A 20,322-nucleotide genomic window follows, 5' to 3' on the forward strand; every position below is an offset into this window, starting at 1 on the left:
GGATGAGGGGCAGCATTGGGGCATATATAATAAGCAACTAATTCTCAAACACCGGGCGTAATGGCATTTAATCGTTTACAAATGTACATGACCATCCCTTTAACTGAATACAAAAAAAAATTACTAAACCCTCCCCTTGACTGAAATTGAAAAAGCATGACCCTTCCCCATTTTCCTCCAGGTAACAATTGTGTCAATTTCGACCGCTCCCTAAGGTCAATGAATAGAATATGTCCAATTAGATATTTAAGGAGTGGATGGGTAGGCTAGATATCCTGAGTAGGCAATATTTACTTTTATATGCTAGTCATTTTTGCAGAAAGATTGCAATCATCTTAAAGAGGCTTTCACAATAGCCCATAATGACATCACAATAGCCCATAATGACATCACAATAGCCCATAATGACATCACAATAACTGGAGTTTGCAAAAAGGCACCTAAGGTACTCTCAAACCATGAGAAACAAGATTCTCTGGTCTGATGAAATCAAGATTGAACCCTTTAGCCTGAATGCCAAGCGTCACGTCTGGAGGAAACCTGGCACCATCCCTACGGTGAAACATGGTGGTGGCAGCATCATGCTGTGGAGATGTTTTTCAGCAGCAGGGACTGGGAGTCGAGACAACCTTGAGGGAGAGATGAACGGAGCAAAGTACAGAGATCCTTGATGAAAACCTGCTCCAGAGTGCTCAGGACCTCAGACTGGGGTGAAGGTTCACATTCCAACAGGACAACGACCTTAAGCACTCAGCCAAGACAACTCAGGAGTAGCTTTGGGACAAGAGGAAAAAAAACAATTTAATAATTTTTTAGAATAAGGCTGTAATGTAACAAAAATGTGGAAACAGCCAAATGGTGTGAATAATATCGGAATGCACTGCTACCTGTTTCTGTCTTGGCCTGTATTCACAGAGCGTCTCAGTATAGGAGGTCATAATCTTATTCATTACGATCCTACTCTAAAGACGCTTTGTGGATACAGCCCAAGTATCTCAAAGACCTTTATTATCTCTACTGAGACTATCTTGGTTAAATAAATACATTTTTAAAAATGTTCTAAATGATTAGCAGAGCCAGTCTCTCACTGTTGTTCTGTGATCTGGTTCTATTCACATGGAGGTGTTGGGACAAAATATGGATATATATTTTATATATATACACCCTACAACACAACACAAAGTAAATGAGTCGTTTTTGGAACAGTGCTGCCTTTTGTCCACTAGGGTGTGCTCTCTGACAAGTTCATCTGAAGACCACTACTACACATTTTTATATTTATTTAACAAAGTCAGTTTAAGAACAAATTCTTATTTATAATGACGGCCTACCCGGGCGACACAGGGCCAATCATGAGCCGCCCCAAAGGGATGTGATGCAGCCTGGATTTGAACCAGGGACTGTAGTGACGCCTCATGCATTGTGATGCTGCGCCGCTCAGGAGCCTGTCTTCCATTCATGCTGGAAGACAGGACGATTAGCATTATCCAAGATGCACGTCATCACTCTAAATCATTGTTATTCAATCTGACATTTTAATTCCTCTGATGGTAACAGAAGTACAACGAGCAACAACCACACATTAAAATGTAACATAGCCCGTCCAAGAGTCAATTATGCTGTATGACATAATTGAAATATCTTATTTGACTAATCCGAATATTTACCAGTGTTGTGATAATAAAGATATAATTGAGGCTTTTGTTAAATATGGTGAGGATTATAATATAAGCAACCAGAAGTCCAAATATGGATTGAGGCACATTAAAGGCCCAGAGCAGTCAAAATTCAGTTTTTCCTGTGTTTTAGATCATATGATGAAACTAACACTGTAAAATTGCGAAAACATTTGATCAGTGTTATTTCCTGATAGCTGCTGGTTGAAAATGCAGTCTACATAGGACTTTCCATGGTGATGTCAACATGGTTAAGAGACCAATAAGAAAGAGAGTTCCAAACCTCTCTCGACCAATAACAGCTAGTTTTTGGTTATCCCCTCCTCACTCAGACCACTCCCAGACAGTCCCTGCTAAGATCTTGTTTGAGAAGTCGTTTTTTTTGTCTCTACTTTTACCAATTTAAATAGAAATCAATTACAATAATGTACTTTATTGTTACCCAGAAATGATTTGATATTTATATACAAAATGGCTGCATTGAATTTATTTTATTTTATTTGATTGTTTATCCTTTTAATATATAAAGTAGATCCCCTTCCTTGGCTCCCACCATAGTCTGTCTTCCAGAACTGACCTGTCCACGTCACCACACTTATCATTACCTGCAACCTACTACTGTACACAACACACACACAACCAGACTTTACCCTCCCATATCATATCTTTCTCCACAGGAGCTGCATCTTGATATACTGTACTGTTGTCAAAGGTTTGCTATCTGACGTTTTGTCACCAAGGAAGCACGGAGCTGCTTGTAGATTGTAGGAATTACAAAGTAATTACAAAGGAATTACAAATCATTTGTTAAATAATACATAAGGGGAATAGAAAGTAGATATACTATATACTATACTATACTATATACTATACTGTACTATATACTATACTATATACTATACTATACCCTATACTATACTACATACTATACTGTACTATATACTATACTATATACTATACTCTACCATATACCATACTGCATACTATACTATACCCTATACTACATACTATACTCTCTACTGTACTATATACTATACACCATACTATACTATACCCTATACTATACTACATACTATACTATACTGTGCTATATACTATACTATACCACATACTATATTATATACTATACTATACTACATGCTATACTATATACTATACTGTACTATATACTATACTCTACTATATACTATACCCTACACTACATACAATACTATAATGTACTATATACTATATACTATACTATACTACATACTATACCGTACCATATACTATACTATACTATATACTCTACTCTACTATATACTATACTACATACTATACTACATACTATACTATACTACACCATACTATATACTATACTATACTATATACTATACTATACTATATACTATACTATATACTATAATATATACTATACTATACAATACTGTATACTATACAATACTATAATATATACTATACCATACACTATACTATATACTATATACTATACTATATACTATACTATATACTATACTATACAATACTATATACTATACAATACTGTAATATATACTATACAATACTATATACTATACAATACTATACTATATACTATACTATATACTGTACTATACAATACTATATACTATACAATACTATAATATATACTATATACTATACAATACTATATACTATACTATATACTATATACTATACTATATAATACTATATACTATACAATACTATACTATATACTATACTATATACTATAATATATACTATACTATATACTATAATATATACTATACTATATACTATACTATATACTATAATATATACTATACTATATACTATACTATATACTATACTATATACTATACTATATACTATACTATATACTATAATATATACTATACTATATACTATACTATATACTATACAATACTATACTATATACTATACTATATACTATAATATATACTATACTATATACTATAATATATACTATAATATATACTATACTATATACTATACTATATACTATACTATATACTATACTATATACTATACTGTATACTAAGTATATATAATACAGAATAAAACACGTGTTTGCCGAATGGCTGAAACCAAATGCAGTGAAGGACTGTGTCTTAAACATAGAAAACACAGAGTTTACCAAACCATTTAGAAACCCCTTCCTGATACCGAGTTGCCCTCAGGACAGTCCCAATTCGTCAGTGTCGAAAGCGTTCCACAGGGATGCTGGCCCATGTTGACCCCAATGTTTCCCACAGTTGTGTCAAGTTGGCTGGATATTCTTTGGGTGGTGGACCATTCTTGATACACACAGGAAGTGCTGAGGGTGAAATATCCAGCAGCGTTTCAGTTCTGGACACAAACCGGTGCGTCTGGTACCTACTACCATACCTCGTTCAACGACACTTATATATGTTACCCTTTCACTATCTGAATGGCACACATACACAATCCATGTCTCAATCGTCTCAAGGCTTAAAAATCCTTCTTTAACCCGTCTCCTCCCCTTCATCTACACTGATTAAAGTGGATTTAACAAGTGACATCAATAAGGGATCATAGATTTCACCTGGATTCACCTGGTCAGTCTGTGTCATGGAAAGAGCAGGTGTTCCTACTGTTTTGTCCACTCGGTGTATAATCTAGTCATTCTACCTCTATGTTCTCAAAGACGTTATGATTAGCTGCTCAGCTGATCTGAGATCACCTTATAACAAATGTGATTTTTAGCACTGATGAAGCTAAACATTTGAATCTTAATGAGTTTCCTCCGATGAAGTTTAAATCATGGGATTACTGGGATTAGATTAATTCAATATTTTTTAGGAGATGGAGCGAGCACTTGGTGAGAGGAGAGAGGTTTCCCAGCAGAGGAGAAGAGAGGATGTAACAGAGACAAGAGCTATGGTGAGCATGAACGTTCTCTCTCAACGGGAGATAACACGACTACCATGAAAAAAAGGTGATATGCACATCCCAAACTTTCTGGGTAAAAATATACTGTAGATAAAGAATAAAAAAGACCTGGATAAACCATGGTGTCTAGGCTATGCAGTCATGCAGGACAGCCCACAATTCCAGCCCACTACAGTCTGTCCAGGCCTTTCCTTATCAACAGACCTTTGAACCCGGTGTCGATACGCCGTGCCTCGCTGTCTCCCTGGCCTAGTCAGCAGCCAAAGTCCTCTCTGCCTCTTACACAGCCTCAGTCAGTACTCTGAGTCTATTGATCCTAAGTGCCTCTCGTTCTCACACCTTGTCAACAACAGGCACCCTGGTCCTCTCCTGTCCAGCTGTCCCAGACCTCCAGCGGAGTGTGGACGTCTTTCTCTGCCTACCAACCCCCCTTCGACTCCGTCTGCCTGGATCCAAATGTGGATGTCTTCCTCTTAGACCTACCCGTCTAGACCCCCTTCCCTCCCCCCTGTGCTGAGACTTCCTCTCTGTCTGTCTCGCCACCATGCTGCCGCGCACCTCAGCCTTCCTTCTGCTCTCTCTCTGCCTCTCCTGGGGGATGTCTGCTTCTCTGGTCAGGAACATCACTCCTGAAGAGGAAGTCCCAGAAGCAGAAACCATGTTCGGGGATGACACCGTTGCTGCTGCTACCGAGGGTGACACCGTTGCTGCTGCTGCTACCGAGCTCTTTGCTATCGCTGTAGATATCAGGGTGGAGGGGGATACCGTGGGGGCAGATAGCCTGGTTGTAGATGATACACCTACTGCTGTAGATATCAGGGTGGAGGGTGATACCGTGGGGGCAGATAGCCTGGTTGTAGATGATACACCTACTGCTGTAGATATCCGGGTGGAGGGTGATACCGTGGGGGCAGATAGCCTGGTTGTTGATGATACGCCTTTACTGCTGTAGATATCCGGGTGGAGGGTGATACCGTGGGGGTAGATAGCCTGGTTGTAGATGATACACCTACTGCTGTAGATATCCGGGTGGAGGGTGATACCGTGGGGGTAGATAGCCTGGTTGTTGATGATACGCCTACTGCTGTAGATATCCGGGTGGAGGGTGATACCGTGGGGGTAGATAGCCTGGTTGTTGATGATACACCTACTGCTGTAGATATCAGGGTGGAGGGTGATACCGTGGGGGCAGATAGCCTGGTTGTTGATGATACGCCTACTGCTGTAGATATCAGGGTGGAGGGTGATACCGTGGGGGCAGATAGCCTGGTTGTTGATGATACACCTACTGCTGTAGATATCAGGGTGGAGGGTGATACCGTGGGGGCAGATAGCCTGGTTGTTGATGATACACCTACTGCTGTAGATATCAGGGTGGAGGGTGATACCGTGGGGGCAGATAGCCTGGTTGTTGATGATACACCTACTGCTGTAGATATCAGGGTGGAGGGTGATACCGTGGGGGTAGATAGCCTGGTTGTTGAAGATACTCCTACTGCTGTAGATATCAGGGTGGAGGGTGATACCGTGGGGGTAGATAGCCTGGTTGTTGATGATACTCCTACTGCTGTAGATATCAGGGTGGAGGGTGATACTGTGGGGGCAGATAGCCTGGTTGTAGAGGATACTCCTACTGCTGTAGATATCAGGGTGGAGGGTGATACCGTGGGGGCAGATAGCCTGGTTGTTGATGATACGCCTACTGCTGTAGATATCCGGGTGGAGGGTGATACCGTGGTGGCAGATAGCCTGGTTGTTGATGATACTCCTACTGCTGTAGATATCCGGGTGGAGGGTGATACCGTGGTGGCAGATAGCCTGGTTGTTGATGATACTCCTACTGCTGTAGATATCCGGGTGGAGGGTGATACCGTGGTGGCAGATAGCCTGGTTGTTGATGATACGCCTACTGCTGTAGATATCCGGGTGGAGGGTGATACCGTGGTGGCAGATATCCTGGTTGGTGATGATACGCCTACTGCTGTAGATATCCGGGTGGAGGGTGATACCGTGGGGGCAGATAGCCTGGTTGTTGATGATACGCCTACTGCTGTAGATATCCGGGTGGAGGGTGATACCGTGGTGGCAGATAGCCTGGTTGTTGATGATACGCCTGCAGTGGAGGAACCTGTAGAAGACACCCCAGTGGCCGAAGACCTGGTGGCCGACAAGCCTGTTGCAGATACCGTTGTAGCTGAGGCATTTGTTGTCAAGGAACCAGTTGCGGACTCCCCTGTTGCTGATGCTCCGCTGGTAAACGCCCCTGTCATGGCAGATGAAGTCCCAGACACAGAGGCCCTCATGGCGGACATGCCAGTGGTGGAAGACCCTGCTTACATGGATCTGGAGACCCTTGTTAAAGAGGCCCTGATAACAGAAGCCATGATAACAGAAGCCATGATTAAAGATTTGTCTGCCCAGGTGGAGGAGGAAGACCTCGCTAAAGAGACTGAGATTCAGGACGCCATCTTGAAAGATTTGGCTGACCAGGAGGCACTAGAAAAAGCGACAGAGGCCATTGAAGAGGTAGTAGAGGCAGAGGCAGAAGCTCCAGCGGAGGATACAGCCAGCCCTGTGGTACCTGTCGTCGAAGCCCAGGAAGAGGACTCTGACTGGGGCTTGGTTTCCATCAGAGAGAGCCTCCAGGCAGCCAATGGATACTTTGACTCCCTGGTGGAATTGATGGGAGGACGCAACGGATTGTGTCAGTACAAATGCAAATACGGTAAGGATGGGAAAAGAGTTGTGTGTGTCTATCAGTGATTACAGTAACATCTCAGTATGACTCCATGGTGTTGCCATGTCAAGCCTGGCTATAGACACGTAGGGCTCGATTCAATCCGTATTTGCGGAAGTTCAGGGCTATAGCGCATTCTAGATGTAAAGATCATTTCCGATTGAGCCGACACGTCCTTTACAGACTCCGCGAAAGCGATGACATTAAACTGAAATGCAGCTATACCATTGAACTTCCACGGTGTGGACTGAACCAGAACCTAGATACTGAACCGAGCTCTGAATGTAACAGAACCTAGATACTGAATCGAGCTCTGAATGTAACAGAACCTAGATACTGAGTGTTATCCTGAATGTAACAGAACCTAGATACTGAGTGTTATCCTGAATGTAACAGAACCTAGATACTGAGTGTTATCCTGAATGTAACAGAACCTAGATACTGAGTGTTATCCTGAATGTAACAGAACCTAGATACTGAGTGTTATCCTGAATGTAACAGAACCTAGATACTGAGTGTTATCCTGAATGCAACATAACCTACATACTGAGTGTTATCCTTGTAGAGAAGCCAACTTGATTTGTTGAAGAACAGATCACACTGTACCCATCTTACACAAACACCATCGGTTAGGTCAGGGCTCTCCGATCCTGTTCCTGGAGAGATACCGCTCTGTAGGTTTACATCAGGGCTCTCCGATCCTGTTCCTGGAGAGATACCGCTCTGTAGGTTTACATCAGGGCTCTCCGATCCTGTTCCTGGAGAGATACCGTCCTGTAGGTTTTCCTGGGGCTCTCCAACCCTGTTCCTGTTCCTGGAGAGCTCTACCTGTTCCTGTAGGTTTTAACTCCAACCCTGTTCCTGGAGAGATACCCTCCTGTAGGTTTTAACTCCAACCCTGTTCCTGGAGAGTACCGTCCTGTAGGTTTTAACTCCAACCCTGTTCCTGTTCCTGGAGACTCCAACCCTGTTCCTGGAGATCCCTCCTGTAGGTTTTTAACTCCAACTGTTCCTGTTCCTGGAGAGATACCCTCCTGTAGGTTTTAACTCCAACCCTGTTCCTGGAGATCTACCCTGTAGGTTTTCCTGTAGAGTTTTAACTCCAACCCTGTTCCTGGAGAGATACCCTCCTGTAGGTTTTAACTCCAACCCTGTTCCTGGAGATCTACCCTCCTGTAGGTTTTAACTCCAACCCTGTTCCTGGAGATCTACCCTCCTGTAGGTTTTAACTCCAACCCTGTTCCTGGAGAGTTTTTAACTCCAACCCTGTTCCTACCCTCCTGTAGGTTTTAACTCCAACCCTGTTCCTGGAGAGATACCGTCCTGTAGGGGTTTTAACTAACCAACCCTGTTCCTGGAGATCTACCCTCCTGTAGGGTTTTAACTCCAACCCTGTTCCTGGAGAGATACCGTCCTGTAGGGTTTTTAACTCCAACTGTAGTTTTTAACCCAACCCTGTTCTAGATCACCTAGGTTTTCTAATAATTAGCTTGAGGTTTTAACTCCAACCCTGTTTAACCTGTAGGTTTTTAACAATTATATAGTCTCAGTGATATAGGTTTTAACTCAACCTGAGATACAGTCCAACAAATAGATCATAGTTATTACAATATGTTCCTTACAGGGTTTTAACTCCAATTCCAATATAGGTTTTAACAACCAGCATAACACAGTGAAGGTATATCCACACTAGCATAACCACAGTGAAGGTATATCCACACCAATATACCACAGTGAAGGTAATCCAACCCTGTTCCTGGAGATACCTCCTGTAGTTTTTAACTCCAACCCTGTACCACAGTGAAGGTTTATATCCACACCCAGTTCCTGGAGATACCCCAGTGTTCCTGGAGGTAGGTTTTACTCCACACTAGCATACCACAGTGTTTTTAACTCCAACCCTGTTTATATCCACACCAGCATACCCATCCTGTTCCTGGAGATCTACCCTCCACAGGTTTTAATCCAACCCTGTTCCTGGAGCATACCAACCCTGTTCCAGTGAGGTTTTAATCCAACCCTGTTCCCACAGTAGGTTTTATACTCAACCCTGCATACCAACAGTGAGATCCTGTAGGTTTTTATCCACCCTGTTCCTGGAGATCTACCCTCCTGCAGGGTTTTACTCCAACCCTGTTCCAGTGATACCCTCCTGTAGGTTTTAACTCCAACCCCTGAAGGTTCCACTAACAACCCTGTGAAGGTAGGTTTTTAACCACTGAAGGTTTTACTCCAACTACCCCCTGAAGGTTTATCCACCCTGTTCCATACCCTCCAGTGAAGGTATATTTAACTACCCACAACCCTGTTCCTACCTCCTGAAGGTTTTATCCACCCAGCATTCCTGGAGATCTACCCTCCTGAAGGTTTTAATCCAACCCTGTTCCTGGAGATACCTCCTGAAGGTATATTTAGCATACCCAACCCTGTTCCTGGAGTGAAGGTTTTAAACCCTGTTCCTGGGTGAAGGTTTTATATTCACACTAGCATACCCCAGTGAAGGTATATCCACACTAGCATACCCTGTTCCTGGAGATCTACCTCCTGAAGGTATATCCACCTAGATACCCCCTGTGGTTTTCCACACTCCAACCCTGTTCCAGTGAAGGATATCCACACTAGCATACTCCAGTGAAGGTATATTCACACCAACCCTGTTCCTGGATATCTACCCTCCTGTAGGTTTTAACTCCAACCCTGTGAAGAGATATCACACTAACGTACCCCAGTGAAGGTTTTATATCCAACCCTGTTACCCAGTGAAGGTATATCCACACTAGCATACTCCCCTAGTGAAGGATCACCCTCCTGAAGGTATATCCAACCCTGTTCCAGTGAAGTATATTCACACTAGCATACCCCAGTGTTTTAACTCCAACCCTGTTCCTGAGACCCTCCAGTGAAGGTTTTAACTCCAACCCAGTTCCTGGTATATCTACCAGCATCCAGTGAAGGTATATCCACACTAGCATACCCAGTGAAGGTTCCACCAGAGATACCCCCTGTAGGGGTTTTCCAACCCTGTTCCATACCCAGTCCTGTAGGTTATATCCACACCCACCCTGTTCCAGTGAAGGATATCCACACTAGCATCCAGTGAAGGTATAACTCCAACCCTGTTCCTAGTCCAGTGAAGGTTTTATCCACCCTGTTCCTGAGTATATCTACCCTCCAGTGAAGGTATTCCACACTAGCATACCACAGTGAAGGTATATCCACACTAATACCTCCAGTGAAGGTTTTCCACACCAGCATACTCCAGTGAAGGTATATCACCTGCTTCTACAGTGAATTTATATCCACACCAGCATACCTAGTGAAGGTATATCCACATAACATATACCCAGTGAAGGTATATCCACACCAGCATACAGTACAAATAGATCAGCATATTGAAGGTATATCCACACCAATATGGCTTACAGGGTACATTCCAATATATACACCAGCATACCACAGTGAAGGTATATCAACACTAACTTACCACAGTGAAGGTATATCAACACTAACTTACCACAGTGAAGGTATATCAACACTAACTTACCACAGTGAAGGTATATCCACACTAACTTACCACAGTGAAGGTATATCCACACTAGCATACTCCAGTGAAGGTATATTCACACTAGCATAACCTAGTGAAGGTATATCCACACTAGCATACCACAGTGAAGGTATATCCACACCAGCATACCACAGTGAAGGTATATTCACACTAGCATACCCCAGTGAAGGTATATCCACACTAGCATACCACAGTGAAGGTATATCCACACCAGCATACCCCAGTGAAGGTATATCCACACCAGCATACCACAGTGAATTTATATCCACACCAGCATACCCCAGTGAAGGTATATCCACACCAGCATAACCTAGTGAAGGTATATCCACACTAGCATACCACAGTGAAGGTATATCCACACTAGCATACCACAGTGAAGGTATATCCACACCAGCATACCACAGTGAAGGTATATTCACACTAGCATACCCCAGTGAAGGTATATCCACACTAGCATACCACAGTGAAGGTATATCCACACCAGCATACCACAGTGAAGGTATATTCACACTAGCATACCCCAGTGAAGGTATATCCACACTGCGTCATTCTAAGTATGTGCTCGTATATAATGACACCACGTCCGTGCTACATTCCAGTATCCACACTAGCCCACTATATCGCTCCATACTTTGTACAGTAGTATCATATGATTGCATGGACACTGGAACAGCGAAAACCTATAGATCTATACAGGAGCTACTACTAGGTCCCTGTCATGTTCTATATAAACAGTGAGGCAAAAAAGTATTTAGTCAGCCACCAATTGTGCAAGTTCTCCCACTTAAAAAGATGAGAGAGGCCTGTAATTAACATCATAGGTACACTTCAACTATGACAGACAAAATTAGATTTTTTTTTCTCCAGAAAAAATTTAATGAATTTATTTGCAAATTATGGTGGAAAATAAGTATTTGGTCAATAACAAAAGTTTATCTCAATACTTTGTTATATACCCTTTGTTGGCAATGACAGAGGTCAAGTCTTCACAAGGTTTTCACACACTGTTGCTGGTATTTTGGCCCATTCCTCCATGCAGATCTCCTCTAGAGCAGTGATGTTTTGGAGCTGTTGCTGGGCAACACGGACTTTCAACTCCCTCCAAAGATTTTCTATGGGGTTGAGATCTGGAGACTGGCTAGGCCTTTATGGTTCCAGGTAGAACCCTTTTTGGTTCCAGGGAGAACCCTTTTGGGTTCCATGTGCATTGGAACCCTCTGTGGAAGGGGGTCCTACAGGAAAACACAAAGGGGTTCTACCTGGAACCATAAAGGGTTCTACCTGGAACCATAAAGGGTTCCCCAAAGGGCAGAAAAAACATGTTAGGTTCTAGATAGCACCTTTTTTTCAGTTTCGGTTCTTGTCAATAAACTTCACAATTGGGGGTTGAATGTTCAATTGGTGCTGATTGATAACAACCTATTGATCAATCTGTGGACCTACATCATTAACTGTAAATGGGTCTGAATTAGAGTTGTTCACCTTTCCTTCTCAGGTAAGACACCTGTGCATCGCATTGGTTATGTGACCCCAGAGCCCAATGGTTGCAGCTCCGACCTCCTAGGATTCCAGGTACCAGATAGTGTATGTTTTAACTATCACTAACTGTAGACAGCGTATGATACTGTACTAATACCCGACACCTAAACCGCAGACTGTTTTCTCACACAATACATACTGTACTTAAAGGGCCCTTATATAGCGCCCTCTGTGGAAAGGGTTCTACACTGAACCCAAAAGGGTTCTACACGGAACTCAAAAGGGTTCTACCTGGAACCAAATAGTGTTTTTCAAAGGGTTCTCCTATTGGGACAGCTGAAGTCATTTTAGGTTCTAGAAAGCACCTTTTTTGTGTGTGAGTGTATATAAATCCTATGTTATGTTAACTTATAACCTGTATATCTTTCTGTATTTTTGTTATTGTCCCAACACAGTTTGTCATGGGCATCCCAGCCATGACTCAGTGCTGTAACCAGCTGGACAGTTGCTATGACACCTGTGGCTCCGACAAAAACCGCTGTGACTCCAAGTACCGCTTGTGTCTCCACGCTATTTGCTCTGACCTGAAGAAGAGCCTGGGGCTTGTGTCAAAGGTCAAAGGTGAGATAGCTACTGAATTATACTCTGTAACACTTGACCGTAGACGCAGTGCTTCGTTTGAGCCGGATCCTACCACAGCTACTTAACAACAGCAACAAAAAAATGACCTAGCTGTGGATTGTGTGTATGCCAATACCCAGGCAACAAAATGACCTAGCTGTGGATTGTGTGTATGCCAATACCCAGAATCTGTCTGCTATAGGTCGAATCTGTCTGCTATAGGTCGAATCTGTCTGCTATAGGTCGAATCTGTCTGCTATAGGTCGAATCTGTCTGCTATAGGTCAAATCTGTCTGCTATAGGTCAAATCTGTCTGCTATAGGTTGAATCTGTCTGCTATAGGTCGAATCTGTCTGCTATAGGTCGAATCTGTCTGCTATAGGTCGAATCTGTCTGCTATAGGTCAAATCTGTCTGCTATAGGTCGAATCTGTCTGCTATAGGTCGAATCTGTCTGCTATAGGTCGAATCTGTCTGCTATAGGTCAAATCTGTCTGCTATAGGTCAAATCTGTCTGAAAATAGGTCAAATCTCTCTGCTATAGGTCGAATCTGTCTGCTATAGGTCAAATCTGTCTGCTATAGGTCGAATCTGTCTGCTATAGGTGGAATCTGTCTGAAAATAGGTCAAATCTCTCTGCTATAGGTTGAATCTGTCTGCTATAGGTCGAATCTGTCTGCTATAGGTCGAATCTGTCTGCTATAGGTCGAATCTGTCTGCTATAGGTCAAATCTGTCTGCTATAGGTTGAATCTGTCTGCTATAGGTCGAATCGGTCTGCTATAGGTGGAATCTGTCTGCTATAGGCTAACAAAATATTTCACAAAGTAAAACAAGAGTGAGATGTAGGAGTTTGGCAAGAACACGCCGGCGAATGAGCTGCGGATAATTATTTTTTAGGACTATAATTTCCTCCTCATATACCGTAGCCTACAATAGGTGTCTCCACACACCTTGGCCTAGGTAGACTATTGATGGATTCAAGACAAGGTGGTGTTTATGTATCTCAGATTCTCAGTTTGTCATAGTAGCCTGTCATTTTGATCATATGTGCAGTATTCTTTTTTTCTTTTATTCTGCCAAAGCCTCCAGTCGTGTAAAATTATGTAGAATTGCAAATTCTTATTTGTTCCTAGGCCGCCATTGAAAATAAGAATTTGTTCTTAACTGACTTGCCTAGTTAAATAAAGGTTAAATAAATTCTTTGTGTTGTTGTTTGTTTCGTGTGTTCCAATTTTCCCAGAAGCGGTTAGAATCTATGACATTGAGCTGATTTCTGACATGCTGTTCCATCTTTTCGCGTAGTGTATTGTTTGAGTGATTCACCATAGTGAAGGCGTAGACTCAGGTTTTCTGGGTCTCTATGTTGTTGGTTGGACAGGTTTCTCAATTTCTTTCTGAGATTTTTGCATTCTTCATCAAACCATTTATCATTGTTGTTCATATTCTTTAGGTTGTCTGCTTTAAATATTTAGATTGGATAGGGAAGCTGAAAGGTCAAATATACTGTTAGGCTTTCTACTGCCAAGTGGGCTGACTGTGAACGCTCTGAGACACTCTGGGTTGAGGTCAGTGATAAAGTAGTCTACAGTACTACTGCCAAGAGATGAGCTATAGGTGTACCTACCATAGGAGTCCCCTCGAAGCCTACCATTGACTATGTACATACCCAGCATGCAACAGAGCTATAGGTGTACCTACCATAGGAGTCTCCTCGAAGCCTACCATTGACTATGTACATACCCAGCATGCAACAGAGAAGCCTACCATAGGAGTCTTGACTACCATTGACTATGTACATACCCAGCATGCAACAGAGCTATAGGTGTACCTACCATAGGAGTCTCCTTGAAGCCTACCATTGACTATGTACAGACCCAGGATGTAACAGAGCTATAGGTGTACCTACCATAGGAGTCTCCTCGAAGCCTACCATTGACTATGTACATACCCAGCATGCAACAGAGCTATAGGTGTACCTACCATAGGAGTCTCCTCGAAGCCTACCATTGACTATGTACAGACCCAGCGTGCAACAGAGCTGTAGGTGTACCTACCATTGTAGTCCCCTTGAAGCCTACCATTGACTATGTACAGACCCAGGATGTAACCGAGCTATAGGTGTACCTACCATAGGAGTCTCCTCGAAGCCTACCATTGACTATGTACATACCCAGGATGCATAACGAAGATTGACTAGGTGTACCTACCATAGGAGTCTCCTCAAAGCCTACCATTGACTATGTACAGACCCAGGATGTAACCGAGCTATAGGTGTACCTACCATAGGAGTCTCCTCGAAGCCTACCATTGACTATGTACATACCCAGGATGCAACAGAGCTGCAGGAGTTGTGAACCGTTTTTTGTTGGTTATGTTGTCGTAGTTGTGTCTAGGGGGGAGGTTTTGTTGGTTATGTTGTCGTAGTTGTGCCTATGGGGGAGGTTTTGTTGGTTATGTTGTCGTAGTTGTGCCTAGGGGGAGGTTTTGTTTGGTTATGTTGTCGTAGTTGTGCCGGGGGAGGGAGGTTTTTGTGTGGTTATGTTGTTTGTAGTTGTGCCTAGGGGGAGGTTTTGTTGGTTATGTTGTCGTAGTTGTGCCTAGGGGGAGGTTTTGTTGGTTATGTTGTCGTAGTTGTGCCTAGGGGGAGGTTTTGTTGGTTATGTTGTCGTAGTTGTGCCTAGTTGTGGGGGAGGTTTTGTTGGTTATGTTGTCGTAGTTGTGCCTAGGGGGGAGGTTTTGTTGGTTATGTTGTCGTAGTTGTGCCTATGGGGGGCATATGTGGGAGGGAATGCTGTCACCTCCAGGCAGGTGTTTGTCCCCCTGTGTGCTGAAGGTGTCAGGTTCTTGTCCAGTTCTAGAATTTAGGTCGCCACAAACTAGTTCATGTCCCTGGGCCTGAATATGGTTGATCTCCCGGTCTAGGATGGAGTAGCTGTTAAAGTAGGGGGATATAGATATAGGTGGCCATTTTTCCCTGTTGAGATTATTTCCTGACTCATTTCTAGTAAAGGCTGCTCAAGTTCAGGGTGGAGTGGTGGGCCAGGTAGACATTAGGTTTTGAGGCACAGTCTCAGGAAATACTTGGATTCACCCGCTGTATTGTGACAGAATGATAGTCTTTTGGTGGTAGCAGGGTGGAGGTAACCACTTGTGCGTTGGGGAAAGTGGAAGAAGCTGTTTCAATCACTCTCTTGAGTGCTGTTGCCAGCCTTTCCTGCTGTGCCCTCAGATCATTTGTGCCCATGTGAATGATGATGTGGCTGGGGGTCCCTAGTCTGTCCTCTGACAACAGCTCCAGGATATGCCTAGTGTTTGTCCTCTGTCAACAGCTCCAGGACATGCCTAGTGTTTGGGCACCAGAGTTTAGCCACTGTGTTTAGGCAAAAGTTTAGTTTAGGTCTGTTAGGAGGGGTGGGGTCTGTTAGGGGGGTGGGGTCTGTTAGGAGGGGGTGGGGTCTGTTAGGAGGGGGTGGGGTCTGTTAGGAAGTGGTGGAGTCTGTTAGGAGGGGCTGGGGTCTGTTAGGAGGGGTGGGTTTTGTTAAGGGGGTGGGGTCTGTTAGGGGGTGGAGTCTGTTAGGAGTGGGTGGGGTCTGTTAGGAGGGGGTGGGGTCTGATAGGAGGGGGTGGGGTCTGTTAGGAGGGGCTGGGGTCTGTTAGGAGGGGTGGGGTCTGTTAGGAGGGGTCTGTTGGGTTGGTGGGTCCTGTGTTGTCTGTCACATTGTGGTGTTGAGGTTGTGGTCTGGGTCTGAGGTGGGCTGTTGGGAGGGGGTGGGGTCTGTTAGGAGGGGGTGGGGTCTGTTAGAGGGGGTGGGGTCTGTTAGGAGGGGTGGGGTCTGTTAGGAGGGGGTGGGGTCTGTTAGGATGGGGTGGGGTCTGTTAGGAGGGGTGGGGTCTGTTAGGAGGGGGTGGGGTCTGTTGGGTTGGTGGGTCCTGTGGTGTCTGTCCCACTGTGGTGTTGAGGCTGTGGTCCGGGTCTGAGGTGGGCTGTTCTGCTGGCTTGTCTGGGGGAGAGTCCTGCTCTCTGTCACACCTCAGCTTTCTGACCTCGTCCTTCACTGCTGTTAGCTGTTCCATGTGTTCCTCTCCCTCCTCCTTCAGTGCTGTTAGCTGTTCCATGAGTTCCTCTCCCTCCCCCTATCAATTTTTTTCTTTATATTCCTTGGAAGTAAGAATCCATTCAGGTAATTTAGTCCAAAAGGTTTTAGGTAAGCGAGTCTTAAGGAATTTAGATTTGCTGGTTTTAATTTTGAGGTTAGTATCCTGTATAACTCCTTGCGAAAATAATCCAAGTTTATCTACATTTCCTCCCTCCCTCCCTCCCTCCCTCCCCCCCTCCCTCCCTCCCTCCCTCCCTCCCTCCCTCCCTCCCTCCCTCCCTCCCTCCCTCCCTCCCTCCCTCCCTCCCTCCCTCCCTCCCTACCTACCTACCTACCTACCTACCTACCTACCTACCTACCTACCTACATCCCTCCCTCAACCCTAATCCTCTGTCTCTCTCTCTCCCCCTCCCAGCCTGTGAGACCGTAGCAGATACTCTGTACAACACAGTGTGGACGCTGGGCTGCAGATCCTTCATGAACAGCCAGAGGGAAGCATGTCACTGTGAGAGAGAGGAGAGGGACGAGCTGTAGATGACACTACACAACACCTCCCAGCCCCAGACCAAACTGGGGCACTACACTACTCAACTCGAGAGAAAGCTGGGAGGAGAGGGACGAGCTGTAGAGGACACTACACAACACCTCCCAGCCCCAGACCAAACTGGGGCACTACACTACTCAACTCGAGAGAAAGCTGGGAGGAGAGGGACGAGCTGTAGAGGACAGGCTGGGACACTACACTACACTACTCAGCACTACACTACACAACACTACCCAGCACTAGACCAACCTGGGACACTACACTACACTACCCAGCACTAGACCAACCTGGAACACTACACTACACTACCCAGCACTAGACCAACCTTGGACACTGCACTAGACCAACCTTGGACACTACACTAGATCAACCTGGGACACTACACTACACTACCCAGCACTAGACCAACCTGGGACACTACACTACACTACCCAGCACTAGACCAACCTTGGACACTACACTACACTAGATCAACCTGGGACACTGCACTAAGACCAACCTGGGACACTACACCACACTACCCAGCACTAGACCAAACTTGGACACTACACTACACTACCCAGCACTAGACCAACCTGGGACACTACACAACACTACCCAGCACTTGACCAACCTGGGACACTACACTACCCAGCACTAGACCAACCTAGGACACTACACTACACTACCCAGCACTAGACCAACCTGGGACACTACACTACCCAGCACTAGACCAACCTAGGACACTACAGTACACTACCCAGCACTAGACCAACCTGGGAAGAGAGGGACTACACTACACTACACTAATACAAGACCAACCTGGGAAGAGAGGGACTAGCTGTAGAGGACATACACTACACTACACTACCGAACACTAGACCAACCTGGGAAGAGAGGGACGAGCTGTAGAGGACCAACCTGGGAAGCGAGGGACGAGCTGTAGAGGACCAACCTGGGAAGCGAGGGACAAGCTGTAGAGGACCAACCTGGGAAGCGAGGGACAAGCTGTAGAGGACCAACCTGGGAAGCGAGGGACTGTAGAGGACCAACCTGGGAAGCGAGGGACGAGCTCTAGAGGACCAACCTGGGAAGAGAGGGACAAGCTCTAGAGGACCAACCTGGGAAGAGAGGGACAAGCTCTAGAGGACCAACCTGGGAAGAGAGGACTGTAGAGGACCAACCTGGGAAGCGAGGGACAAGCTCTAGAGGACCAACCTGGGAAGAGAGGGACAAGCTGTAGAGGACCAACCTGGGAAGAGAGGGACAAGCTGTAGAGGACCAACCTGGGAAGCGAGGGACAAGCTCTAGAGGACCAACCTGGGAAGAGAGGGACAAGCTGTAGAGGACCAACCTGGGAAGAGAGGGACAAGCTCTAGAGGACCAACCTGGGAAGAGAGGGACAAGCTGTAGAGGACCAACCTGGGAAGAGAGGGACAAGCTGTAGAGGACCAACCTGGGAAGAGAGGGACAAGCTGTAGAGGACATGCATGTACATAGAACAATATCCTCTTTCAAGAATCATCAATGGAAAGAAGAAGCCAACAGTCACTTCATTCAGTTGACCTTCAAGTCAACATGGATTCACACAATATAGCCACTCCTATTTGTCATATCTTTAATCTGAGTCTGGAGGGAAAATAATTGTCCTTAGAACTGGAGGGAAACCAAAGTAATTCCGGTACCCAAGAATGGAAAAGCACCCTTTACTGGTTCTAATAGCTGACCAATCAGCTTGCTGCCGACTCTTAGCAAACTTAATTTAAAAAAAATTGTGATTGACCAGAAACAATGCTATTTCTCTGTAAACAAATCAACAGCAGACTTTCAGCATGCTTATAGAGAAGGGCACGCAACATGTACAGTACTGCACTGACACAAATGACTGATGATTGGTTGAAAGAAAAGGAAAAAAAATATGTATAACAAGAAAATTGTGGGAGCTGTATTGTTAGATTTCAGTGCAGCCTTTGATATTATTGACCATGTCTTGTTATTGAAAAAACGTAGGTGGCAGAGGCTTTTCAACCATATCGTGGATTCAGAGTGATCAATCTAATAGAACACAAAGGCTTTTCTTTAATGGAAGCTTCTCTAATGTCAAACATGTAAAGTGTGGTGTACCGCAGGGCAGCTCTCTAGGCCCTCTACTCTTTTTACATCAACAGATGTCAGAAAGTGCTATACAGAAACCCAGACTAAATGACTGACCACGAGTCTTAAGTAAAGCATGTGTGTCTATGTGTGCTGATGATTCAACACTATACATGTCAGCAACCACGGCTAATGAAATCACTGCAACACTTAACAAAGAGTTGCAGTCAGTTTTAGAATGGGTGGCCAGTAATACATTAGTCCTGAGTATCTCTACAACTAAAAGCATTGTATTTGATACAAATTATTCCCTAAGTTCAAAACCTCAGCTGAGTCTTATAATGAATCAATTGGCTGTTGAGCAAGATGAGGAGACTAAATTACTTGGATTGTAAACTGTCATGGTCAAAACCTATTCATTCAATGGTTGTAAAGACGGGGAGAGGTCTGTCCTTGATTTAAACCTAGATTCAGTCAGATCAATCGTTAACCAACGATAGCAGACACATGCATAGCGGCTGTTATGGCGGTATCTGAGGTGGAACTGCGTTGGAGCCGTCAAATCGGTGAGCAGTTGCACATGTGATCATTGTCA

General features: G+C 44.4%; 1 protein-coding gene across 1 annotated transcript; it reads left to right on the top strand.

The window, feature by feature from the left end:
- The first annotated feature begins 5,208 nt into the window (after nucleotides 1-5,208).
- Nucleotides 5,209-18,346, top strand: LOC112223948. Its single transcript, XM_042305845.1, has 6 exons — nucleotides 5,209-5,437; nucleotides 5,563-7,335; nucleotides 12,408-12,484; nucleotides 12,847-13,012; nucleotides 17,526-17,646; nucleotides 17,741-18,346. Exons 1-5 carry the CDS (start codon nucleotides 5,209-5,211, stop codon nucleotides 17,642-17,644), a joined length of 2,364 nt encoding a protein of 787 aa, XP_042161779.1. The 3' UTR covers nucleotides 17,645-17,646; nucleotides 17,741-18,346.
- Nucleotides 18,347-20,322: the final 1,976 nt, after the last annotated feature.

This window comes from Oncorhynchus tshawytscha, linkage group LG25, assembly GCF_018296145.1.
Source record: "Oncorhynchus tshawytscha isolate Ot180627B linkage group LG25, Otsh_v2.0, whole genome shotgun sequence".
Taxonomy (NCBI): domain Eukaryota; kingdom Metazoa; phylum Chordata; class Actinopteri; order Salmoniformes; family Salmonidae; genus Oncorhynchus; species Oncorhynchus tshawytscha.